The 23,233-nt window shown below is 45.9% G+C and overlaps 4 protein-coding genes and 1 long non-coding RNA gene across 33 annotated transcripts; 3 read left to right on the top strand and 2 right to left on the bottom strand.

The window, feature by feature from the left end:
* The first annotated feature begins 386 nt into the window (after positions 1 to 386).
* LOC100827050 (Bowman-Birk type trypsin inhibitor) lies at positions 387 to 1,508 on the top strand. The gene is made up of 2 exons (XM_003565238.3): positions 387 to 554; positions 814 to 1,508. Exons 1-2 carry the CDS (start codon positions 452 to 454, stop codon positions 1,296 to 1,298), a joined length of 588 nt encoding a protein of 195 aa, XP_003565286.1. The 5' UTR covers positions 387 to 451; the 3' UTR covers positions 1,299 to 1,508.
* A 1,362-nt stretch (positions 1,509 to 2,870) lies between these two features.
* Positions 2,871 to 6,047, top strand: LOC100832551 (putative receptor-like protein kinase At4g00960). The gene is made up of 5 exons (XM_003567883.4): positions 2,871 to 3,404; positions 3,496 to 3,706; positions 4,656 to 4,893; positions 5,010 to 5,160; positions 5,250 to 6,047. The coding sequence occupies exons 1-5, from the start codon at positions 3,183 to 3,185 to the stop codon at positions 5,652 to 5,654; spliced, it is 1,227 nt and encodes a 408-aa protein (XP_003567931.1). The 5' UTR covers positions 2,871 to 3,182; the 3' UTR covers positions 5,655 to 6,047.
* Positions 4,836 to 21,863, bottom strand: LOC112270999. The gene is made up of 3 exons (XR_002963756.1): positions 21,714 to 21,863; positions 17,410 to 17,416; positions 4,836 to 4,846 (listed from the first exon to the last, which is right to left on the bottom strand). It is a non-coding gene; the product is annotated as an uncharacterized LOC112270999 (long non-coding RNA).
* LOC100835530 (mannose-6-phosphate isomerase 1) lies at positions 7,521 to 15,249 on the top strand. Of its 29 annotated transcripts, none has more exons than XM_024459839.1 (10): positions 7,521 to 8,045; positions 8,170 to 8,337; positions 9,045 to 9,257; positions 10,188 to 10,454; positions 11,016 to 11,229; positions 12,378 to 12,492; positions 12,757 to 12,826; positions 12,912 to 13,345; positions 14,417 to 14,503; positions 14,594 to 15,249. In XM_024459839.1, exons 1-6 carry the CDS (start codon positions 7,704 to 7,706, stop codon positions 12,419 to 12,421), a joined length of 1,248 nt encoding a protein of 415 aa, XP_024315607.1. In that variant the 5' UTR covers positions 7,521 to 7,703; the 3' UTR covers positions 12,422 to 12,492; positions 12,757 to 12,826; positions 12,912 to 13,345; positions 14,417 to 14,503; positions 14,594 to 15,249. The 29 variants fall into 29 exon arrangements, with proteins under 29 accessions (XP_024315607.1, XP_024315610.1, XP_024315612.1 ...); XM_024459842.1 differs by lacking the exon at positions 14,417 to 14,503 and having other exon boundaries at positions 12,912 to 13,030; positions 13,236 to 13,345; XM_024459844.1 differs by lacking the exon at positions 14,417 to 14,503 and having other exon boundaries at positions 12,912 to 13,023; positions 13,236 to 13,345.
* On the bottom strand, positions 18,987 to 20,480 carry LOC100827361 (transcription factor JAMYB). Its single transcript, XM_014898792.2, has 2 exons — positions 19,970 to 20,480; positions 18,987 to 19,891 (listed from the first exon to the last, which is right to left on the bottom strand). Exons 1-2 carry the CDS (start codon positions 20,235 to 20,237, stop codon positions 19,086 to 19,088), a joined length of 1,074 nt encoding a protein of 357 aa, XP_014754278.1. The 5' UTR covers positions 20,238 to 20,480; the 3' UTR covers positions 18,987 to 19,085.
* Positions 21,864 to 23,233: the final 1,370 nt, after the last annotated feature.

The following is a 23,233-nucleotide window of genomic DNA, read 5'->3' on the forward strand; positions in this document are numbered from 1 at the left end:
GTAAGCACGGCCACCGCCCACGTACGTACGTGATGCATGCGTGCCCTCCGTGCATGCAAACACGCGCCATATTGCATCGCTCGCGCCGTGCATGCATGCATCGATCTCTCGGTCGGGACTTGGGAGCCAGATCGAACAGTAGTCGTAACACGTGGCCGGATGCATGAAGCCATCCGTGCAACTGTCAGCAATATTCAATTAATCAGCATTTGAGAATCGGGATCGAGATCTAGAGAGCGTACTACGTACGTGTACCGTGTACGTATAGCCAAATTAAGATCGACTCGTACGTACGTGTGCGTATAGCAAAAGATGGAGCCAATGGATACGTCTTTTCGCGTGATATATCCGTCCGCCCTATAAATACCGCTACCGCCGGCCGTAAAAGCTCAATTCACAACACAGGCCGGACTACTTACAGGAGTGGCTACAGAGGAAACTAAAAGCAAGCATGAAGGGGCGCGTCGCCACCGTGCTGGTTCTGACGCTTTCGCTCGCCGCCGCCTGGCTCTCGGCCGCCGACGACGTCGACACCATTCGCCTGCCTAGTCACGGTAATGAATCAATTATTGCTACCCTCCGTTTCTAAATACTTGTCGATGTTTTAGTACAAACTTGCACTAAAACAGCGATGAGTATTTAGAAACGGAAAGAGTACTAGCCAGATCCATCTCTCCATTGCTCGATCCGATCTATAAAATGTGTCGTCCATAAATGGACCAAACTTTTTATGGATAAGAGGTACTGGAAATGCCTTCCTGCCGGCCCTTGGACGACGACGACATTGTTTTATGTATGTATGTATGTATACAGCGAACGAGGTGATGGCGAAGGCCAGCGCAGAGAAGAGGCCGTGGAAGTGCTGCAACCGGGCCCGGTGCACGAGGTCGATCCCGCCCTTCTGCTGGTGCCACGACGTGGTGGAGCGGTGCTCCGGCGCGTGCAAGGACTGCCGGGAGGCGGAGCGGGAGGACGAGTCGGACCCCGAGGGCTACGTCTGCCACGACATGTACCACGGCAGCCCCGGGCCCGCGTGCAGCAGCGGCACCGACGACAACAAGGCCGTCGCTGCTGACGAGACGGCGGCTAAAAAGAAGAGGCCGTGGAAGTGCTGCGACCGCACGCTGTGCACCAAGTCGGCCCCGCCGACGTGCAGCTGCCTGGACAAGGTGGAGCGCTGCAGCGGCCGTTGCAAGCGATGTGGGCCGTCCGAGTCGGACCCTTCCGGCCTCTTCTGCTTGGACCGCTACCATGGCTGGCCAGGGCCCAAGTGCACCAACAAGAACGATGGCCTGTGATCACCACTAGCTGCTCTGCTCTGCACTGTTTGCTCCCAGCTCAGACGCAGGGTGTTGCTAGACAATGAATAAAAATGATGGGCTGGCCCAGCGACCGAGCTATGTAGTCCATCGATTATGTATCGTTCTCTTTTGCTTTTTTCTTCGAATTAGCTGTGTTCGAGTCTTTGTAAGCATCGTCGATGAATAAGATAAAAGATTAAGACTTAAGAGTGGCCACAGTCCACAGAGCTAGTGCATATGCTATCATCGTTTGTAGCTATCATCGACCGTACGTGCTCTAGCTAATCCAGGCGTCAGCAAATGCAAAGGACGGAGGAGATGAGACCACGCATCCATGCACGCATCGAGTCAGAAGCAGCGCATGCACGTGACACCACGCGCCCCATGCATCCAGTCAGAAGCAAATCATGCATGCATGCATGCCACGTAAGTCGTGCCATGCATATATATACGCCGATCGATACAGACACGATCTTATCCACACGCATCGTCGGTTCTTCTTTATACCAGAAAAACCTTGACCGTCTGGTTGTGGGTGTTTAACTTCAGCAGGTCGCGCTAGCACGTACTATACAGCATGTTGGATCCAAGAAAACAAAAAGGGTAACAGGGGAGCTAGCTAGCACGACCCTGAAGGGCACCGCCTGCCTCAGACGGGCCCAATTGTGGCAACAACAAAAGCCTCTGCTGGGCCAAGAAAGCTGGCGTTGGCCCATCCACCCGGCTCGTTCCATCTTCTTGGTCCAGACCGTTGCGGCCCGCTCCAGCTCCAGCGGAACACGACCCGGCCCGGCAGCGTCCAGTCCGACCAACTCCCTGCCTGCGATGGCGATCTTCCTGCGTGGCCAGGCCAGCCGTCGTGGTCCGGGTTGACGTCGTCGTTGAACTTCCCAACTCACCCCGTCAAGTCGTCACTTGCCAGCTATACGTAGTATCCGTATATGCCGTATACGTATGTACTCGGCTGGGACGATCGACAGCTGAGCTGAGCTAAGCTAGCCGGCCCAACTGTCTGTACGTCGTGTAAAATCACTCGTCAGCGGCCACAGGAGTTTGATTTTGACCATGTACTCACTCACGTCAAGTCTTCGCCCCAAAATCGGTACCGCGACCGCCATCGATCGCGCGAGCCCGGCCTCTGAGGCTACAATTAAACCGGCTCTGCTAGGTACGGTAGTTTTATGTATTAACCTCCGCTTGATAATTCTTGTCGAAATATTACATGTATCTACACATTTAAAAAAACATATAAATACATCCATTCTTACACAAATTCGAGAAACGGAGGGAACACGTGCTAGCTGGTGCCCGATTGATTCGTTAATTTGTCAGGCAGCTAGCTCCTGGTTGTGGGCGGCAACGTGTGGGTGATGCGCCCGCCGGAGGAGGAGCGGCGGCGTTGGAATGTTCGCGGGGGACGACGACGGCGACACCGGGGGAAAAAATGCTGAGAGTGCCCGGCCGGCCGGACAGTACGGCCGTCGTCGTCCAGGCCGAGGTTGACCTTCCAACTCCCCGGTCAAGTCGTCACTGGCTAGCTACGTACGCCCCAGGTTCATAGGTCGACAGCTGTCAAAACCATTCGTCAGCAGCCACTGTCAGAAACCCATTTTGACCCATGATAGTGCGTAGCAGCAGCAGATGAGAGAGTAGCATCGGAGAACGCAATCACGTCAAGTCTTCTCCCCAAATTGGCACCCGCGAGGGCGATCGAGCCCGTCCAAATCCGCGCGGTTGATCCAGCGCGTCGACGAATTAAGCGGGAGTCCGGGAGATAATAGATAGCTTTATCAGAAGCTCGTTGGGGAAGGAAGCTATCAGTAGCTGAGTACTGGCCAGGCCGTGCTGGTGCGCGGATTCAGAGCTTCAGAGCTAGTGTATATGGCTCCGCCGAGCGCGTCCTGGTCGTGGGCGGCGACCTGCGGGTGGTGCGGCCGCCGGAGGAAGAGCGGGGGCGGGATCTTCGCGGGTGACGACGACGGCGGCACCGGGGGCGGCGGCGGCGGCGGAATCTTCATCGACCTGCCCGTGCTGGAAGCCGCCACCGCCGGCTTCTCCGACCTCAACCTCCTCGGCCGCGGCGGCTTCGGCCCCGTCTACAAGGCAAACCAAACCCCCTTCCTCTGAATCTCTCTCGTTAAATTGACCCCAATGGAGCTTGTAACTTGTTTGCTGAATCGAATTCGTTGTTCAGGGTGTTTTGGGGAGCGGGGAGGAGATCGCGGTGAAGAAGCTGTCGCTGGAGTCGCGGCAAGGGGTGCGGGAGTTCCTCAACGAGGTGCGCCTGCTGCTCAAGGTGCAGCACCGCAACCTCGTCTCCCTGCTCGGCTGCTGCGCGGCGTCCGGCCAAAAGATGCTCGTCTACCCGTTCTTCCCCAACGGCAGCCTCGACCACATCCTCTTCGGTAACTCACTAAACTAAACAACCTAGCTTCCGTTAATCTGACACCTCCTTCAACTCTCGTTTCCAGCACTAAATTAATTGTTTGGATGCATGGTTTCAGTCGTTAGTTACATTTCTTGTTTGTTAACACGTAATTTCTGATGATTTCAGAACAAGTGTTTCAGTAACGAACCGAATCGTGTAGGAGACCAAAATCATTCAAATCATTGCTTGCAAGCGTACACACACGAGTAACTGAAATATAAGGACGGAAATCAATGCAATTTTACAGTTGTTTATGGTATCAGAGTCAGACAGACAGACAAACAGCAAAACATCCCTCTTTTCTGAATGTCATCTTGTTCCTGTAGCAGTTTAGTCAGAGCATCGCTGATAACCAGGTGCATTCAAGTTTGTTTTACGACATGTGTTGGCGGAGTATTTGTCATACACCAGCCGGTTCCAAGCATGGTCTGTTGACCATGACTGCGTCAAAAGAAATTTCCTGGCTTTCTTAATCTCAAAGGTTCAAGGCATATGTTACACCAGACAGTTGTGGCTTTCCTTGCATTGACCGGTTCTCTATCATGGTCTTGTCTCTATCGTCCGCAAGCAATAAGCAATTGCGCGTATAAAAAAGAAAGTTGCGTTAAGAAAAGGTGAGATTTGGAAAACAGGGACTTTTCTGCAGTCTTTGGAATAGAACAAACCAAACATTATTAGTAGTATAATTAGTTTTCAGTAATGCAGAAAGCAACTAGTTTTCAGTAATGCAGAAAGCGAAAATTCTGCTAAGTAGTAGATCAGCAGCTATTTTTGAGCTCAAACATAACTAGGCTGGATTTTTCGAATATGCTGCGTGTGCACTCAATTACAGCTGCACAATTCCTGCAAAGTATAGTTGATCAGTACAACATAGAAGAAGAACTGTCACGTTTTCTGAACCTGCAACTCAATTGGATGCTTTTCAGACAGGGATAAGAGGGCGCAGCTAGACTGGCCCAAGCGGTACCAGATAATCCTGGGACTAGCACGGGGCCTCCTTTACCTCCACGAAGAATCCCCGGTGAAGATCATCCACAGGGACATCAAGGCAAGCAACGTGCTCCTCGACGAGAAGCTGAACCCCAAGATCTCTGATTTCGGCATGGCGAGGCTCTTCCTCGAAGACGCCAGCCACGTCAACACCTTCAGGATCTCAGGCACATAGTAAGAGAGTCGTCCAATTCCCAACGAAACATCTTCATCTTGTTGTTCTATCTTTTTAAAGTACCGTTCTGGGCTCGAAGAGAATATGCCGATGAAATGATGTCAGTTAACTGCAGTGGGTACATGGCTCCGGAGTACGCGATGAACGGGTACTTGTCGACGAAGACTGACGTGTTTAGCTTCGGGATGCTGGTGCTGGAGATCGTCAGCGGGAGGAAGAACATCGACCGGCGCCTCGACGACGAGAAAGTTGACCTCTTGAACTACGTATGTCAGCATTTCTTTTCAAAATGATATATCATGCAAATTAAATGTCTGCATAACCTGCATCCATTATGTGTCTGGAAAATTTTCAGACATGGAAGCTGTGGGAGGAAGGCCGGTCGCTGGAGACGTTGGACCCGGGGCTGTCAGGCGGCTGGGACGAGGACGAGGCGGCGCTGTGCGTGCAGCTGGGCCTGCTGTGCTGCCAGGCCGTCGTGTCGGAGCGGCCGGACATGTACAGCGTGCACCTCATGCTGTCCAGTGGCTCCTTCACGCTGCCCAGGCCCGGGAAGCCGGCGATCCACGGCCGGGTCGGCCGGTGGATCAGCACGACAACTACCCCATCGGCGTCCGGCTCCGGATCCGGCACGACGAACACGAACACGAGCAACACTACGGACACGACGAGGGCGTCGGCAGGGTTGGTGTTGGAAGGCATTGCTGAGGATGAGTCCAGGAACTCCATTTCTGTGTCCTTCACCACGGAAGGCCGGTAAATTCAAGGGAATGCGATGTGATAAGATGACGTACGGTTGCAAGTAAATAAGCAGAGTTTACTGAGTACAGTACGTAGCATAGATATGTGTAGGGATAAGCTTTGTGATGAAGGGAGTGCAGTTAGCCTGGTTTGCAGAGATACTATCATTGTCTCTTTTTTTCATGCTAAGGGAGTGTAGTGTATAGGGTATAGTATACTGGAGATCACTGATGTGTCGGGTGGTTTATGGGCCATTTGACTATCAGACAATGGCACAATGCTTGGGTGGGCTGGATTCTGTCCGCTTCCCACGAGATGATTCGTCGGCTTAGATGGACATGCTAACTGGGCTTCCAGGCCCATTATCAGTAGATACGGCCAGTAAAGTATTTTTTTTCTCTTTGCGCTCAAACATTTTCTCTCTAAATATAACAACTACCCTTCGGTGATTCAGTCCTTGGAAAGAGACATGCTCACATGCATCCATGATAGTATGTCTCAATTTGACTAAATTTGAATGCATCTATAGACTAAGTCATTTCTAAATACATCCAATTTTTGACAAATTCGAGACATTTTTTGTTGGACGGAGACAGTAGTATTTTCCGAAGCAAGAAAGGTCGATATTTTCCTGATGATCAAGAGCACTTGCAATCTACTCCAATTCTGAAGTGCTGGCAAAGACCTCGACTAATACATCAAGCAAGGGTGCTCTTATTTAATGGGCCATCATTGGATCCATCAAAAGTCCACATGCTTAGCTTGTGTGAACAAGTTGACATGCCGTACGTCAGTACTGTACCTTTGCGTGCGAATGTTTTTTTCGTATATATACGCATACTTGTATGCATATGCCTGTGCATGGTGTTTATATCCTGCATTATTGAGCGGCAACTGAAATTGCAGATATCCCAGCGAATATATTCCATATGCTCCTTCTATTTTGGCTGCAAGGATCGGATACTGCTACTTACATAGTATAACTGGAACTTAATTCCAGGAATTTGCACTCAGATGGAAGCTGGGTAGTTATGCAGTTATGCATATTATACGGGTATGCCATGGTTTTCTTTTCTGAAGATGTCAAATTAAAGTTCAATTTCCTGTCGTCAGAGTTACGTATAGATGCTGGATGTGACAGGAAAAAGGCACAACGAACACGTCTAATTGCAATCTGCGAATTTCCATATGTTGAGAACAACTCGAACGCGTCTAGACCTACGCTGCAGATCTAACTGTATACGTAACAGGCCTGAAAAAAGAGAGAGGGTTGCTTGTGTTACATGCTGAACTGCATTCTGAAAGGTCACTCAAAGCCAGCTAGCAGCTTGATCATGGATGGATGGAGGCTGATCCAAGCATGGAAATGCATACATATCTTCCTTCAGCAGAAGGGAGGGAAATGTTGCAAGTTTTTTTTTCCCCGACGAAACACAATACAGGCATACCTCCGTGATGCTTGATCATCTTGTTGACGAAATCACCGTAGATGGCTCGTAGCTGCGAGCGCTCATGCAAAGTTTAAAAGTGCATACGTACGCTCATGAAAAGCAAAAGACCGTTAAATTCTGAGATACCAACAAGAAATTGCGAGCGCTCATGCAAAGTTTAAAACTTAATCTTAGGTCCACAGTAAACCAACCACCGTCATGCTCATGCTTTCGCGGTAGCGGTGATTCAACGTGTGCGATGCAATCTGCGTTGAGATCGATGTGCTCGCCGGCATGTATCCATCCACATCCACCGCAATTCCATGTCCAAGGTGCGTTTGGTTGAATGGATAGACACGTGTACACGACGACACGTGTACGTGCTAACACGTGTACATTGGTCTAGAATAAGGAGTACTCGTACAACAAGATGTACGTGTACGCGGAACAGCGTGCGCGCGATTCCGGCCGCCGATCGCCGTTGATGCCGGGGCAAAGATGAGATTTTTCTTTTCCCGGTCATCTTCTCCCCGCGAGGCCGCGGCCTCCCGATTTTCCCTCCTCTTTAAAATCCAAACCCCTGCACACAAGCCCGGCAACCCAACCGCTCCCTCCCCGTGACCCCGTCGCCGCCGAAGATGGCGCCGCCCTCGCCGGAGCCCGACGCGCACGAGCCATCGCCATCGCTGCTGCGGCTGCGGTGCGGGGTGCAGCACTACGGGTGGGGACGCCTGGGCGCGGCCTCCCTCGTCGCGCGCCTCGCCGCCGCCAACGACCCCGACGCAGGCGCCGAGATCGACCCCGCCCGCCCCTACGCGGAGCTCTGGATGGGCACGCACCCGGCCGCGCCCTCCTCCGTCCTGCTCCCCGGCCTCCCCGGTGGGGACCTCCTCCTCCGCGACTGGCTCGCGCGCAACCCCGCCGCGCTCGGCCCCGCCGTCGCCGCGCGCTGGGCCGGCGACCTCCCCTTCCTCTTCAAGGTACGCACTCTACCTCAGCGCCTCTGCTCGTTCGCCCACCATTTGCTCGAAGGAACGCCGCTGAGGTTTGTTTGCTCGTGTCGCCGTCCGTCGGCGCCCGCGCCCGCGCGCGTTCGAATCGCAGGTACTGTCGGTGGGGAAGCCGCTGTCGATCCAGGCGCACCCGGACAAGGACCTGGCGGAGCTGCTGCACGCGATGCGCCCGGCCACGTACAAGGACAGCAACCACAAGCCGGAGATGGCCATCGCCATCACCGAGTTCCGCGCGCTCTTCGGCTTTGCCGGTACAGAGGTGCGTGCGTCTTCAATCAACCTCCAAATGTACACCATTGTCGTTCTTGTCACCTACCGATGCCGAGCTGTTTGCTCCCCTGCTGTTGACTTGCAGCCACTTTCGAAAGAAATAAATCTGCCTTTTTAGCACAAGTGCTTGCTTAACACAGTGGTCGAGAGACCGGTGCCTTTTTCTTAGGATTAAAAAAAATACCAATTGATTGCCCACATTTATGCTAAAACGAAGCTTGCGCATATCTTGTTTCGTCTGATTAAGGATATCCACCAGAAATAATATTTGGAGTAAAAACTCTTTGATATCAGTAAGCAAGTGATTGGATGTTTCTTCGCCTGCCTAAATAGGTATCGTAGCAAGTTTTTCTAAATCGGGTCATTAAGCTGTATAATTGTATACCCTTTAATTTTACGTTTGCCTTAAAATTACTTTTGTTGATGTTATTCTAATTGCTCATTTTTCAGTCTGCTCCTGTTGCTGTTATTTTCTACTTGGGTGAAGTTTTGTGTTGTTGCCTTGTCGGAGAGTGGCATCTGTAGGTTATATGCTTAATGAGATCAGGAGCAGATCACACTACTTGCATAATCACTATAAAAAAATATAGAAACATCCACAGTTTATTGATAGAAATTTTCTTTTCTGGGACATGACTTCTAGACTCGATTGCCCCTTTACTTGTAAAGTAACATGCTGTTTATACCATGGTGAAGGAGCTCAAGGATGTTATAAGGTCTGTACCTGAAGTTGTGGGTCTGATTGGGCATGAAGATGCCGGCAAGCTTATGGCTATCAAAGGGTATCATGAGGCTAATGATGTAAAATCCAGTCTGCAATCAGCTTTTGCTAAGCTAATGACAGCAAGCAAACAAGCTGTTTCCGAAGCAATTGCTAAACTGAAGGTTCGCCTGGATGATGAGAGCAAGGTAATTAAATTTTTGTCAATCTAGAATCTTGAATGATGAGGGCCATCTACAGATTCTTATGACCAGAAGTTTTTAAAACTCCCCCCTCTTCTTTGGTGTTTCATTTTTTGTTACCGGGTACCAGCTGTGGTCTGTAAAATGGTTGGCTGGAATGTTCAACCACACAGCACACATGGTTAGATGGCACTTACAAAGTGACATCGTTGCATCCTAAGAAAAATTAAACTTATGTTATTTAGCCTGCATTTAAGATGGCATTTGTAATATGACACATATGTTAGCATGATATAGTTTACACAAGGTGAGCATAGCTGACAAATTGTTGTTGCTGCTCCCAAAGCCTGAAAGCTCTCAATTCATGTTGGATATATCGCTTTTGGGACTAGGAACCATTGGAAACTGTGAGCGTTAATTGTCAATACTAATTGATAGGCACAAGCTACAAAACTGTTTACTGAACAAGGACAAAATATATGATTGAGCTTGTGTAGATTATATTACACTTCGTACTTGCTTAGTACTATTGGTTCGAATGATATCGAGAAAACAGGGAAGGTAAAACAGGTAGAAGATCACTTTTTTTTTGACCGGGGAAAACAGCAGGAGAGGCTCCTACTGTGATATTAATTAAAGGGGTGCAAAGGCGTTACAACATATGTACAGGGGTAGGAAGGGAGCAAGAGCTCCAACATAAAATTACAGAGAAGCTACTAAAGATTCTTGTGGAGTATTTTAAGTACAATTTTCTTTTTTATTATCCTCGTTTTATAAAATGTTGCTGATGAGTGATCAATTAGCGTTTTTCTTCCCACCAAGAACATGGTGCACCACTATTCACCAATAGCCTTCTGTATTTGAAAGAAAGTTTATCCTGATACTATTTGCTTTTGAGAAGCCTGACATTCTGTTTTTCTTAATGATGATGTTCAGATTCGGACCTTAACAGAGAAAGAGCATCTTCTTTTGTCGCTGGAGAGGCAATATCCAGAAGACGTTGGTGTTCTATCAGCACTTTTCTTCAACTATGTCAAGCTCAGTCCTGGTGAAGCAATTTATATAGGAGCTAATGAACCACATGCGTATCTTTCCGGGGATTGCATTGAATGTATGGCAACTTCAGACAATGTTGTCCGTGCTGGTTTGACGCCTAAGTACAGAGATGTGCAGACTCTTTGCTCTATGCTAACATATAAACAGGTGGGTTACACTGTTACTGGCGCCTCACATATTTCCTGTTTCGTATAGCCTTCTTTCATTCTTTAGGTGCAGAGCTTTCTCATTTATTTGAAATATATAATGCTCTGTGAGTTCATAAGTACACATACGCCATCTTCACCTTGCATACATTTATTATCTTTGGCTTTAGTTTTAGTTCAAAACCGTCTGTTGACTGTAATCCATAGCTAATGCTATTGTATCATTATGATGTTAGACCTTAGAGCTTAGATGCACTAGGTTAATATTCTCCTTGATGTTAGCGGGTACATTTTCTGCCAAGTGTTCTTTGTTTTCTGTCTCTCATTCTGTTATGACCCTTTTACACCCTTCATGGAATTTCTGCATGTCTTGATTTTGATCATATAAGCAAATCAGGCGAAGGGCACATGTCCAAGTCTTACAAGTGCCAAGAATCAGTTATTCGAGGCTGCCTACCAGACTAACATATTGTCTGCCCTTTGCTTATAAAGCTTTTTCAATACCATATTCTACTTCAGAAATCTGTGAGTGCTGTGATCATGGAGTCTCCTTTTTATGCAGATCTTCCCTGAAATATTGCGTGGGGTACCTGTGCAGCCATATGTAAGACGCTACACCCCTCCGTCTGATGAGTTTGAGGTTGACTGCTGCTTGCTACCTCCAGGTGAAGTGGTTGTCATGTTTCCAGCACCAAGTCCATCCATCTTCCTTGTCATGACTGGGGAGGGTGAGATTCAGGTGGACTCCATGTTAGAGGGTGAGAAGGCAAAGGAAGGTGATGTTTTTTTCATACCCGCATATACTGAAGCTAGGCTCTCTGCTTGCGGTCATGAGTCCATGAAGCTGTACAGAGCTGGCGTGAACAGCAGATCCTTGTATTCACGCAACACTGTTGTTTTAGGGAAGATGTGCTAGCTACAAAATATACATGAAATGATCACATGACTAGTTAGTTAAAGTGCTGATATACTGTATAGGCCAATGAAACGAATAAATTGGCTAGTCTGATATCTTGAGAATAAGGCCCCTTACAAAGAGGTTTTTGCTTTAGGTCTTCCATATGCACTCTGCTGACAGAAAATGAATGGAATTAGTGAATAATAAATTTCAGCCATTCTTTTACCTTAGTTTAGAATTCAAATGTAAACTGTATAACGTTCCAATTCAGAAGATGATTGGAACGGATTTCCTAAGTCCCATAGAGCTGTTTTTAAATTCAGTCACTCTCGTTTTTTAGTTCGTCCGATCGCAAAGACGACGTGCATCTCGATCCTCGCTACCGAGTTGTGTTTTCTTATTGGGTTGTGTCTGTTTTTCATCCTCGGGGCCGTTTTGGATTTCCCTGCCACTCGCCCCGGTCTGTCGTTTTTAATTGTTTTTTAGCCCAAAAGCACGCCATGTGTTGGCTCGGTAAATGGCGGGCGGTGACAGAGAGGGCGCTTGTTGTCTTCAGTTTTTCGCAACATCGAGCATGGCGAAGGGGAGGTACAAAGGCGGAGGAGGTGATGCGCACCGCCTCCGCGGGCTTTGTCGTCTCCGGCCAGTGGGGCCGGGTAATTTGCCTGAGCATTAGCCATAAGTTTGTGGGTTATGGGTTTTCTCTGTGTCCCAAAGGCATCCAGTGGAGCTGCTACTGCAATAGTAAACAAAAGAAGAGCTAACAGACTAAAAGAAATCCATATGTTGAATTAGCTAGTTTTTCCTAGGCGCATCAGTTTTCCTGGTGGAGCACTTGCTCTCTGTGGATATCACTGTACTTGTGCAGCAGAGTTTATTTTTCAGCAGTTTTCTGGTCAGTGTCTAAAGCTTCAGTTTCTTGCCATCTTCAGAAGTAGTGGTCACTTTAACCTCATTTATTGTGTTTCAATTTCTTGTCCTGCTTTGTGATTGATTCATGCCAGTTTTTATCTATATTTCTTGCAGCGATTTGGTACAAAGAAGGATATATTCTAACTGCTTGCATGTGACCTTAGCTTCTGAAGTTAAACTCTGTAAATGTACAGCAGACTCTAATAAATAAAGTTATGTACATGTTCAGGTTAGCTTCAAAATTCCACTCCTTGCACGAGCTTCCAACATGGGCTTTATAGGTAGAATGACAGGAGCAAGCTTGCTGTCAATAAGTAGATGTGAAGTAGGGGATAGGTTACTCTCTGTAAATTCTTATTTTTTTATTGCTGGAGGGGGCAAGCTTGCTGTATTTCTTTTGGGTGGTAATTTTCTTACTTTCAGTTTCTCCAGAGTTCATTTTCGGTTTGTTTCTTTTTGATTGATGGATTCTTGTATCTTGTACAATTTGAAGGAATTGCAGCTTGGTAGCAGATGATTCAGAACGTTGTAACTACAAAGGAGGCAAGAGCTCAAGTGACGATGTAATATTTTTCCTAATGTTTATGCTTCTGATGCTACAAATTCTTTATATGATGTGTCTGTCTCGATCACACACTTTTGCTGCAGATCTTCAATAATTTTGTGATGGGGCTCCAAAGTAAGTGTCAGAGACATACTTGAAGCATCAAGCTTCAGTCTACAAAGGAGTAACTATGACAGATAAGCAACAATAAATAAGGTTCAAAGTATGTATAGGTGCCAAATTAAGAACTGTTAATTACCAAGTTAGAATGACTCAATCATGCTAGGTTTTTAAAATGCCAGGGGGTCATTCTTAACTGATTCAGCTGTCCTCAACCTTTTTTTTTTCAGATTTAACTTCCCAATCTAAACATTAGACCTAACTGGTGTTGTTTTTCTCATGCTTTTCATTGTCTCTGGTTTTTACAGCAACTCTCCATATAGAATCAGATCAGTTTGTTGGCTGTCAACAAAGCAAGATCAAAACAAGGCAGAAGCATTGAGTAAAGGAGTTTCAGGAGGAGGAAGGCTAAAGGCAGGTAAGGAACAATTCCTCTCACCCCCCACACACACTGCAATCTTCCAGCCAGGTTCCATTTAGTTCTGATGCAGCCGGTTGGCTACTGGGCTGCCTTTGTTCCTATGGCCTTTTACTTTTGTGCAGATTGTTGGACCGCAGTCTCTTAGTGGGTTCTGCTGTAGCCTGTTTTCGGCTCATTAGGCTGGTTTGGGGATGCTGTTTTGTTCGACTGACAATTTCGTATCGGGGACAGGTGCCAGCTTTTTATATGGTCCAAAAATGCTGGCCTGTGCATCTCATGACGGATAGGCCAAGGGAAATATCTTTGATCTTTCCATTGTTTTTTTTTTGAGGATCTGGGTTTTGGATGCTCCACCAGTTGCTTCTTGCTGTTTGCATGTCGATATGCATGGCTTCCGATTGCTTCTCTTTATTTGCTGGTGTTGCTTTCAACAAGTGAAAGCTCTTGGTAAAGCCTTCAACTTGGTGCCAGGCCCTGTTTGCTGTTTGGGCTTTGTTTCCAAGAAGAAGCAACCTTGGAGTCCAAGTCCGTTCCTTCTTCCTTTTGCCTCAGTTCTCATGGCCCGATTTGGTTAACGGAAACGCCGTCTTTCATGGCGTGGACATAGCCACTTGGGCACACACACATATAAAATGTCCAAATTCTCTTTGCATAGCTAGCTGCTGGACTTGTCAAATTTTAGTCATAGTAGCCGGCTGGCCGCCTTGCCCTACACCGGCTGCATGGCTGGTTTAATCTAACGAGCTTTGGAAAATCTGTCCAAAACTGGGACTTGACTTTGTCAGCGTGGTCTGTGCTGATGCGCTGGTCTCAGTCAAATGATAGAGGGAGGTAAACATGTCCCTCTCTTATGGTTATGGTTCCAGTTTCAGGATGCCCTGCCCTGGCTGCTAGGCTTTATTAAAGCAAACGTGCGGCATTTCGGCCGTCAAGACTCGAGAGAGTTTCACGGGCTGAAGCAAGAGAACTCTGCTCTCCTTTTTCTCTTTTCTTGCTGTGTACTGCACTGCTCCTTATTACTTAACAGTTATTAACACTGAGGCTGGGAGTTAATGGTTGGTGCTGAAGGCCGCCAGCCGGCCAGTGTACAGGCATGGTAGAAGCAGGATAATATTCGTTACTGGCACATCAAGGGAGAAATCCTGGTCTAAACATGTATGGTCATGTCATGCTGGACTTCTCAGTTCTCACTGGCTGTTGTTTCCTCTGGTTTCTGTCTTCCTGTTGATGGCTATGTATTGACAGGAAAACTCAGGTGAAGCAACCTATAGTTTTCCAGCATGTGTGGAAAAAACAGTTGCATGTTTGGAAACTGGAAGATTATAGTGGGTCACAAGAAGACATGGACTATATATTGGACTGTTGTTGAAAAACAGAGTGCTAGAGCAATCAGTATCATCGCCACCTCACCCAGGTGACCAAAGCTTCAGCAAGGTGGTTTGAGACATCTGAAAACCCATTCAAGCTTTTGCTATCCTGGTAAACAAAGATACCATATTATATTGTATGCCAAGGTCTAGTGAAGATTATATAATGGAGACCTGGCCTCTAGGATATGATGATGTGTTGGAGACCAGGGGAAGTTACCCAGAGCTTGCATCCTATACTAATTAACTATCTTGGGGCTTTGTTACACACAGTAAAGTGTACACCAGAAAACATAATTGCTGTACAACGTGTGGACTTACAGAGTTAGGCCAGCAGTCAAGGGTGCTTTAGAAGAGCTAGTATAACATCACATATGCAATACAGGTAGCATGTTTCCATGTTACGGGCATGATGGCACAATTAGTAGCACAATGCTTGTTTCATCAGGCTCATTGCATCCCATCATGTCACACTGAAAGACGACTCCACTTTTTCCTGCCTTGACTCTTACCCTAAGATTTGTTGCGGCACAAGTCCCTCTTGTTCAAATTTCTATGGCAGCCACAGTACTCCATGCATGTCTCAACTAAGCAAAGTCCCAGTGGGTGCTTTGCCATGAAAAATCTTCAGGCCCAGTTTGTCATGGATGATCTCAAACAGTTGCCCAGTAGCCACATGCCGACATGCGTACAAAACTCCCTACTAACATGTCAAATCGTTGGCTTAATAATTAGGTTGCTCGGCACAAAGACTTGGTGGGGTGAGGCCCCGTTGTCTTTTGGAGTTGAGTTTGGTCGTTTCAAATCAAAGGGTTCGACTTGGATCGACAAGATGACAAGGAAAATTGTCCATTTTGGACATGATCGGTCCTGATTTTGATTGGATGGGACGGTTTTCCTGTTTGACGCGATGCATGCGTGTATATCGGTAGAGCAGGGAATGACCCCGTTTGGTCTATATATCTCCAATGAATGTTCTTTTTTGTACAAACATTTACAATTGTGCGTACGCTACTCTTGGGTAATTTTGCAAAGGCACATGCACAACTATGTGGAAAAACCCGGCTGTACTGAAATACGGAGTACATTGATAGATTTTGTTTGACAAAGACTTCAAACTAATTCTCATCAACACAAGCGAACTGAGTCAGGTGGTCTGATTTCTGGTGGTGGAACTAGCCCACCCAGATTCAAGTCCTAGACATGTCACATTTTTCCGCATTAATTCAGGATTTTTAACCTGCGTTATTCGTAGGTGACATACCCATCAATAACGAGACGCCAGCGGTAATTTCGTCAAAGTGTTGTGAGCGTCTAGGTTTGTAGTGTGTTTATCGATTCCCATTCACACAAGGAAACAAAAGGAAAAACTCCCCTTTTCTACTTTTGATCCGGACATGCCTCCCTGTCACGTTGCATACACACATTACATTATCTGCTAGATTACCGAATGCTTCGGACAGTATTCCTTTCAGTTTTCTTCCTTCAGCTGCTAGCTATAGATAGCTTGCTCCAGAGCCCAGAGGACTGATGCATGCTGTGCACTGCATAAAATTTGGACATGAGCGTTTGTCCGTGGCGGTCAACTCGAACAAACAAGCAATGAGACATGGCCAGACTTGAAAGCCTTGTAAGCGCTGATCACGAGACGGCAGGCAGGCAGAGACCCAGCCAGCAGACAGTCTACCTCCGTCCATTCTGCAAACAGTCGCTGGGCGCTGGCCGGTCGATCGATCCAACCGGAGTTAATGTATGCGTTCCCGGAATATTTCTCTGTTTGTCAGATCATGGTCAGCTCTGTACCATGCTGGCTCTCTCTTGCTCCATGGAAGGAAGCATGTTTGCATCCTACGGGAGCAGGGCATGCATGCCAGACCGTACTGTGTAACTACAGCATTGAGATGTCTATTTACATCCAAATACAGCACTGGAGTAAGTGTGTAAACTCATGGATTGCGTGGGTCTTGGGTTCTTTGATCGTGACAAACTGACAAGAAGTACTTAAGCTGCGTTTGGTATTGCGTGAATTTTCATAATCCCGTTTTTCTCACGCGCTTTTTGCTATTTTCGTATTTGACTAACCAGCCTTTTTCTATTTTTTTTACATTTTTTCATAACAGATTATAAAATAAGTTCAGCGCAGCACAGTTCAACAATGCCAAACTGAGTCTTATATTCGAGGGCCGGGAGCCCAAATTAGATGGAGAGTACTGTTTAAAACTAACACAAGTATAAAAGTGTTGGAAAAATTGTGTAATTAAACTATACGTTAAGGTCTCCAAAGTCAAAAGAATCTCCTTTTATATAGCATGGCTGGCCTATAAATCACTATCCTTCATTTTCCATTCGATCGACAACAATTGTACAGTACAACTCTTCTATTTATCTTTGCAAAGGCATGCAGCACTTTTAGTTGTGTTTTTTTTTGCCATTCACTATCAGATATGCCATACCCCACTTCCTTTAAGAGGAAGTCTACTGGTACAGTGTCTTTGAAAGCGCTCCATGAGTCTTATCAATTCGTCTTTTCTTGCTAGCTTGGTAGAATTTTCTTCTACACATTTCTCCATCTATAGGAAACATAATAATGTAAACATATTAAAGGAGAAATGAATAGCCATGAATGTAGAAAATTATTCCTTCCCCGTCAGATTTGATGTGATGATATGATTTGCACTTGCACATATCATTCACCGATCACCTCGATCAGATCCTAACGGGTTTGCATGCATCAACTAAAGTAAAGTGGTAAGATAGCGTTCTTTTGAGTGCATGCCGTATGTTGTCCATATGTACTAGTAAAAATGAACATGTATAAAAGATGGTCATAGAGCTAATATTATAATTGAACTACTAAATGTGTTTATTAGTTGGAAAATTAAGTAGTTTGAAGAGTTAAGATTTATTATGTTCATTAATTCGGCATGCCTCATGCGTTGAGAATTTATTTCTGCATGCAACCGGAAACTTTACTTTGACCACTGAAATATATTGTGACATATAAGAAAAATAATAAAATTTATCCTCCAGATATCTTTAAAAATGACTTTCAAACATTCACACGAGACCTTTAAAACATAAATTTGATTATTAATTTATTCCACAATATAGAAACCTAATAATTAATATCGTTACGTTACGCAATATTTTTCAGGATGATTTTTACACATCATCAAGAAAAAATATTTGAAGTTAATGTTGTTCAAAGTTTTAAAAGTTGGACAAAAATGATCTTGTTTTTGAAGCCTACAGGGAGTAGTACATTGAGAAGCTATATTTTGAGAAGAAACGACACATTTGCTTTTCAAGCTAGTAAAGGATCTAAATACTACTCTCTCCGCTCCAAATTATATAGATCCTTTACTAGCTTGAAAATCAAAGGATCTAAATACTACTCATGGATTCGTTAAGACAAGGCTTTAATCAATAATTACACTATCTAATACATAACTTATGTGACATAAAATTAATGTCATTAATTAAATTCGTATTTAAACGTAACTCGCCTATGATTTTTTTTTAATCCCATAAACCATGTATGACCATGACTGTCTGTTCAAAAAGCACTGTCTTATCGAATCAAAATACGCCATATACATATTTTAGAATTTAATGGTATAGTTAAATTTATTTAGAATCAAAAAAGTTTCAAAAATGCCGGGGCCCTTGTATGCATCATCCAAAAAGGATAAACTTTTAAAGTGTTTCGAGGGAGTATCGTACGTGGCTAGCTAGCAGTCGTGGCAAACTTAAGATCGACGACGTGTGTCAATTAATCTCGAAGATGACATGAATGTCGATATGTCGTTGCCAAGATGTGATTATGATCTGTCTAGCTCTCACACATCTCCAGATGCAATTAATTACAACACCTCACCAACACAGATGCATGATAGATCGCTTGGAGACAATGACCTCTCCTATACACCAACTAACAAACAAGCAGGAGAAGGATGGAAGAAAGGAAGAGCATGACAAGTATGTACACGTCTATACATGCATGAATATATGCACCACACACCACATCGATCGACTATGCTGGAAGAATCAACAACAAAGCTAATTATGCTTCGGACAGGCAACTAAGAGCTACGGCAATCTTGATCACAATGGGTAACTTTTATCACTACTGGATCGATGACGATGACGATGACGACAATGATGAACTCCATTATAGCCAATTGACATCTCGCTTTAACATGTAGAGAGAAGTCGCAAGAAGCAACGTACGTAGCTACTCAGAGTAGGAGAGTGCCATACCATCCATCCACTTGGCTGGATAATTTTAGCTTCATTAACTAATTAGAGTAGCATTACTATTACTAAGGATTACTAACTTAGCTAGCTAGCTAGCTAGAATTTCCAAGTTTCTAGATTCCTCCTGATCCCCACTCGCCTAGCTTCCTCGCCGCCGACGTCGTCGAGCCATGAAGAAGATGATCGCCGCCGTCGTCGTCCATGGCGCCGCCGCAGTAGTAATAGTTCATGTGGTTGTAAGTGAAGCTCGAGTGGTTGACGTAGTCCAGCAGCGTCGCCGTCGAGTCGGCCTCGTGGGCCTGGGCCGGGCCAAGGTCCAGCCCATCGAGCCCAAGACAGCTGCTTCCCAGCATCGCCGCCGCCGGGTAGTCGTCGAGGTCCCAGTTGAGCTCGGAGAAGCAGGGCACCGGCAATACCGCCGCCTGTTGCTGCTGCTGCATCGCCGCCGTCGCCATCTCTCCGCCACCGCCGCCGGACGTCGACGCCGTGGCCGTGCTCGGGCTATGATTCTCAACAGGGTAGCAGCAGTTGTACTGCTGCTCTTGCTGCTGCATCTGCATCGTCGTCCCCGACTCCGGCGTATGCGCCGCCTGAGCCTGAGCCTGGAAAGCCGCCATGTACTGCGAGTCAAGCAGGCGGGGCATCCAGTAGCAGCGGACGGCGTCACGGAACACGGGGGAATTTGCGTCCACGTTGAGCTGCCTGGCCTGCTTCTGCACCCTGGTCCGCCAGTAATTCTTGATCTCGTTGTCTGTCCTGCCCGGCAAGTGCTGCGCGATCCTTGACCACCTGTTGCCCCACTTGGCGTGCAGCTCCAGGATGAGCAGCTGCTCCTCGGCAGTCAGGTTGCCTCTCTTGATGTCCGGCTTCAGGTAGTTGAGCCACCGCAGCCTGCAGCTCTTCCCCGTCCTCTTCAACCCTGCAGCTTCAGAAATTAGTATACAATAGTATACTTTTTTTTTAGAAACACGGTTACAAACGCGGACGCTAAGCTCACCGGAGCAGCGGGCGAGGAGGTTCCAGCGGCCCTCGCCGTGGCAGGCAATGTAGCTCATGAGGAGGTTGTCTTCCTCGAGCGTCCAGGGGCCTCTCCGGAGCTCGGTGGATGAATCCTCTTCTTCCATGGCTGCTTTCCTCGGCCGTGACATTGTTGGCCACCTCGTAGTTTCTATAAATGAGTATGATCGATCGAAGATGAACCCCTTGGAGGGTGCAGCTCCTTTCAATCTCTTATAGTAGTAGATAGACAGATATGGCACTAGCATGCACTAGCTTAATTAGCTAGCTAGAGGGCTTGGAGTGTGTAGGGATTAATGGAAGTAGAAGAGAAGGGAGAGAGTGAGAAGAGGGCCTAGCTGCAGAGACAAGTTATATTGGTGGCTAGCTACCCTTTTATAATGGAGCTCTTTATAATGACTTGTGGCAATCATCTGGATGGAAGGGATTTTTGGTTGTTTAATTAGCTAGGGCGCCACTGCTCAACCTAAGACTCAATGACTACTGGTGGTATTGTTAGCTAATGAATTACTTCTTGGAGAAAAGGCCAAGTGTAGTTACACTTCAAAAGCTAGATAGCTGGAGAGAGATCTTTCAAAGCTTCCTTCTTTCTTTTTTATGAGAGAGAAAGAGGAACTTTATTGAAATAGTAGTATGCCTAGCTAGGTATACTGATCTTTAGATTCTTTGCTACATGTAGCGTGTTTGACTGAACAATTTGTCACCCTTGCACTATTAGGATTAGACGAGAGAGAGGGAGGGATGGGCAGCAAATCGTTTGGATATGATGTACACATATATGCATTCATGCATTGTGAACCACCACCTTCTTTTGCACACAAAAACTAGAATATAAATTCTAGAAGGCAGTATATATATAGTCTTCCATGAATTGTGAAAGGATCGAATCATATCCAATTTGTAAACGTACTACATGCTAGTTAAGTGCATTATTGATATATTTTTTATCCATGTCTGGTGGTAGCACTACACAGTACTGATCCTAGCTTTGTTTCTTCTATTAGATTAGTTGTTGCCGTTATTAATTTGTTGCTGTTATTAATTTACCATTTGGTCTAGAATTGTGTGGACAGAGCAAGTCTACTTGAAGCAAAGAATAAGCCATGCATCAATCAAGGAGACTTTAGCTCACAGAGCATACACATAGCTTTGTACTTCTTTCCCCAAAAGCAAAATGAAACACCAAACTTTGGAGACAGCACCCTGAGAAGTAAGCAAAGATTAGGTAGGTATATATGCATGCTTGCTTGTGTAGCCTCCTAGGATAATCATGTTTAATATTCGTAGAACCTAATGATTCTTGACCTAACTGGCTGGCCGGTGAAAACTTTGAACTCAAAGCTAGGTGTCTTAGCTTAGACAATTGATCTGCATGATGCTGCCACAGTTTGCATGCATGACATGTGGTCAAGTATTTGCAGCTAATTTATCCTTGTGCTGCTTACAAATTAGAGTTAGAAGTGGTTGTTTTGCGGCTAGCTTGCAATTTGCAGCTAGCTTCCTTGACCGAATTTTCAGTAGTACACTGATTCACTGTTAATTTAAGTTGGAAGGGAACTGGTTGTGTATTTAATATATGGTCAATTCATTCAATCAAAACTGACGATAGCTAGATATAGCTAGGGTTGTTGTAACATCATAATTTAATTGGATTAATTTGCTATTTCTAATTGTAGAAATTGTAATTCATCAGTGGACTGATCTCATGCCCTCCGTGGACGAACCTTGCGGAGGAAACCTTGGGTTTTCGCGGCACTGGATTCTCACCAATGTTTTCGTTACTCAAGCCGACATTCTCGCTTCCGCTTCGTCGACCCCCGCTTTCGCGGTTGCTTCCCTCTAAGGCGGAACGCTCCCCTACTGATGCATTTCATACTCCCTCCGTTTTTGTCGCGGTTTTAATTCAAATTTAAACTAAAAACCGTGACAAGAATTATGGAACGGAGTGAGTTCTCCGGTCATGAAATGCTCCCGATAATTCTACCTGAAAGCAACAAACAGTAAGAGCATATTGGGAGGATATGGTGTACATGCTCACAAGAGGTGGGAAGTGCATTGCTGGTCCAAATTTTTACACTTGTAAATATGCCTGGCCGGTAAGCTTTTCAGATGGACACGCATGCACTGCCATGGCATTGTGGGCACACATGTACAAGTACAGTCGGGAAACTAGATTGGTAAAAAAATTTACAGAAAAATACCCCTTGCTGCAAACCCAAAAATCAAACAGTCGTATACGTAGAGCTGCAAGTTTGTTACCCTCAGGGTACCCATTGATCCTCCTTAGTTTAACCAAATGAATTAAAGTTTTAAAATGACACAATTTTTTGAAAAATTAGTTCATTTGTTTTTACTAAGGAGTATCAAAGGATACCCCGAGGGTCACCATGTTGCGTATACGTACAAACGTACTCAAGATACAGCACTTACAAATAATTAAGCACGTGTAGGCGTGGAAAGTACGTTACGTAAGAAACACGACATCTTTACGTGGATTTGATCACTTGGCGCTGTCAGTAGCTAGCAGCTGGCATATATATGCGCATGCAACTCGATCACCTGAGGCCGGGCTGAAGAGGTTAATTGGGTACTGTTGGTACGTTCTACGGTCGACAACTGGCATGCTGTCTCCCTCCTCGACTAGCTCCCAATTCCATATCCTCCCGGCCGTTCGATCCCATCGAAAGCGACCGCCATTGATCCATCCATCTCTTCTGCATCATGCTAGCTCTCACTGCTGCAGCAAGAAATCATCGATCATCGTCTATATATAATATACACAAATCCATTCATCCATGCACTCTTTATTTCCTTTGCTAGATTAATTACTCGATCTCCTGTAATCCCCGGCCCGTGTACTTTGATCCTCTCATTAATTCTTCAACTATATCTTCTTGATCTAGTTAATACGAGGTGTTTTGTGAAACAGATAGAATAAGTAATGAGTAAAACTGAAGTAGTAGTATTCGACGCGAGAATTAACTAATAAATTAAGCTTAATATGAGGTGTTTTGAACAGAGGGAATAAGTAACGAGTAAAACTGAAGTACGTGCTCTACTAGTATTATTCGACGCGAGAATTGACTAATAAATTGAGCTTATGCCATTTAGGGTGGTAGGTCACCTACCTACCTACACAACGCATGCAGCTCTCTGCGCGCGAAGACGCCGGACGACGGCGACTGCCGGCGACGACGGTCGTCGGCCATGCATAAGAAGTCCATTATTAGCTATAGGCAGCATG

This window comes from Brachypodium distachyon, chromosome 2 (assembly GCF_000005505.3).
Source record: "Brachypodium distachyon strain Bd21 chromosome 2, Brachypodium_distachyon_v3.0, whole genome shotgun sequence".
Classification (NCBI taxonomy): Eukaryota; Viridiplantae; Streptophyta; class Magnoliopsida; order Poales; family Poaceae; genus Brachypodium; species Brachypodium distachyon.

Bases quoted from the DNA above. Each gene is read 5' to 3' on its own strand.
- LOC100827050 (XM_003565238.3), top strand. From the start codon at position 452: ATGAAGGGGCGCGTCGCCACCGTGCTGGTTCTGACGCTTTCGCTCGCC. The intron at 555-813 runs GTAATGAATCAA...GTATGTATACAG, and splicing joins CATTCGCCTGCCTAGTCACG to CGAACGAGGTGATGGCGAAG.
- LOC100832551 (XM_003567883.4), top strand. From the start codon at position 3,183: ATGGCTCCGCCGAGCGCGTCCTGGTCGTGGGCGGCGACCTGCGGGTGG. The intron at 3,707-4,655 runs GTAACTCACTAA...GATGCTTTTCAG, and splicing joins CCTCGACCACATCCTCTTCG to ACAGGGATAAGAGGGCGCAG. The intron at 5,161-5,249 runs GTATGTCAGCAT...GAAAATTTTCAG, and splicing joins AAGTTGACCTCTTGAACTAC to ACATGGAAGCTGTGGGAGGA.
- LOC100835530 (XM_003567893.4), top strand. From the start codon at position 7,704: ATGGCGCCGCCCTCGCCGGAGCCCGACGCGCACGAGCCATCGCCATCG. The intron at 8,338-9,044 runs GTGCGTGCGTCT...ACCATGGTGAAG, and splicing joins TCGGCTTTGCCGGTACAGAG to GAGCTCAAGGATGTTATAAG. The intron at 9,258-10,187 runs GTAATTAAATTT...GATGATGTTCAG, and splicing joins GCCTGGATGATGAGAGCAAG to ATTCGGACCTTAACAGAGAA.
- LOC100827361 (XM_014898792.2), bottom strand. From the start codon at position 20,237: ATGCTAGTGCCATATCTGTCTATCTACTACTATAAGAGATTGAAAGGA. The intron at 19,892-19,969 runs GTGAGCTTAGCG...CTGAAGCTGCAG, and splicing joins CCTCCTCGCCCGCTGCTCCG to GGTTGAAGAGGACGGGGAAG.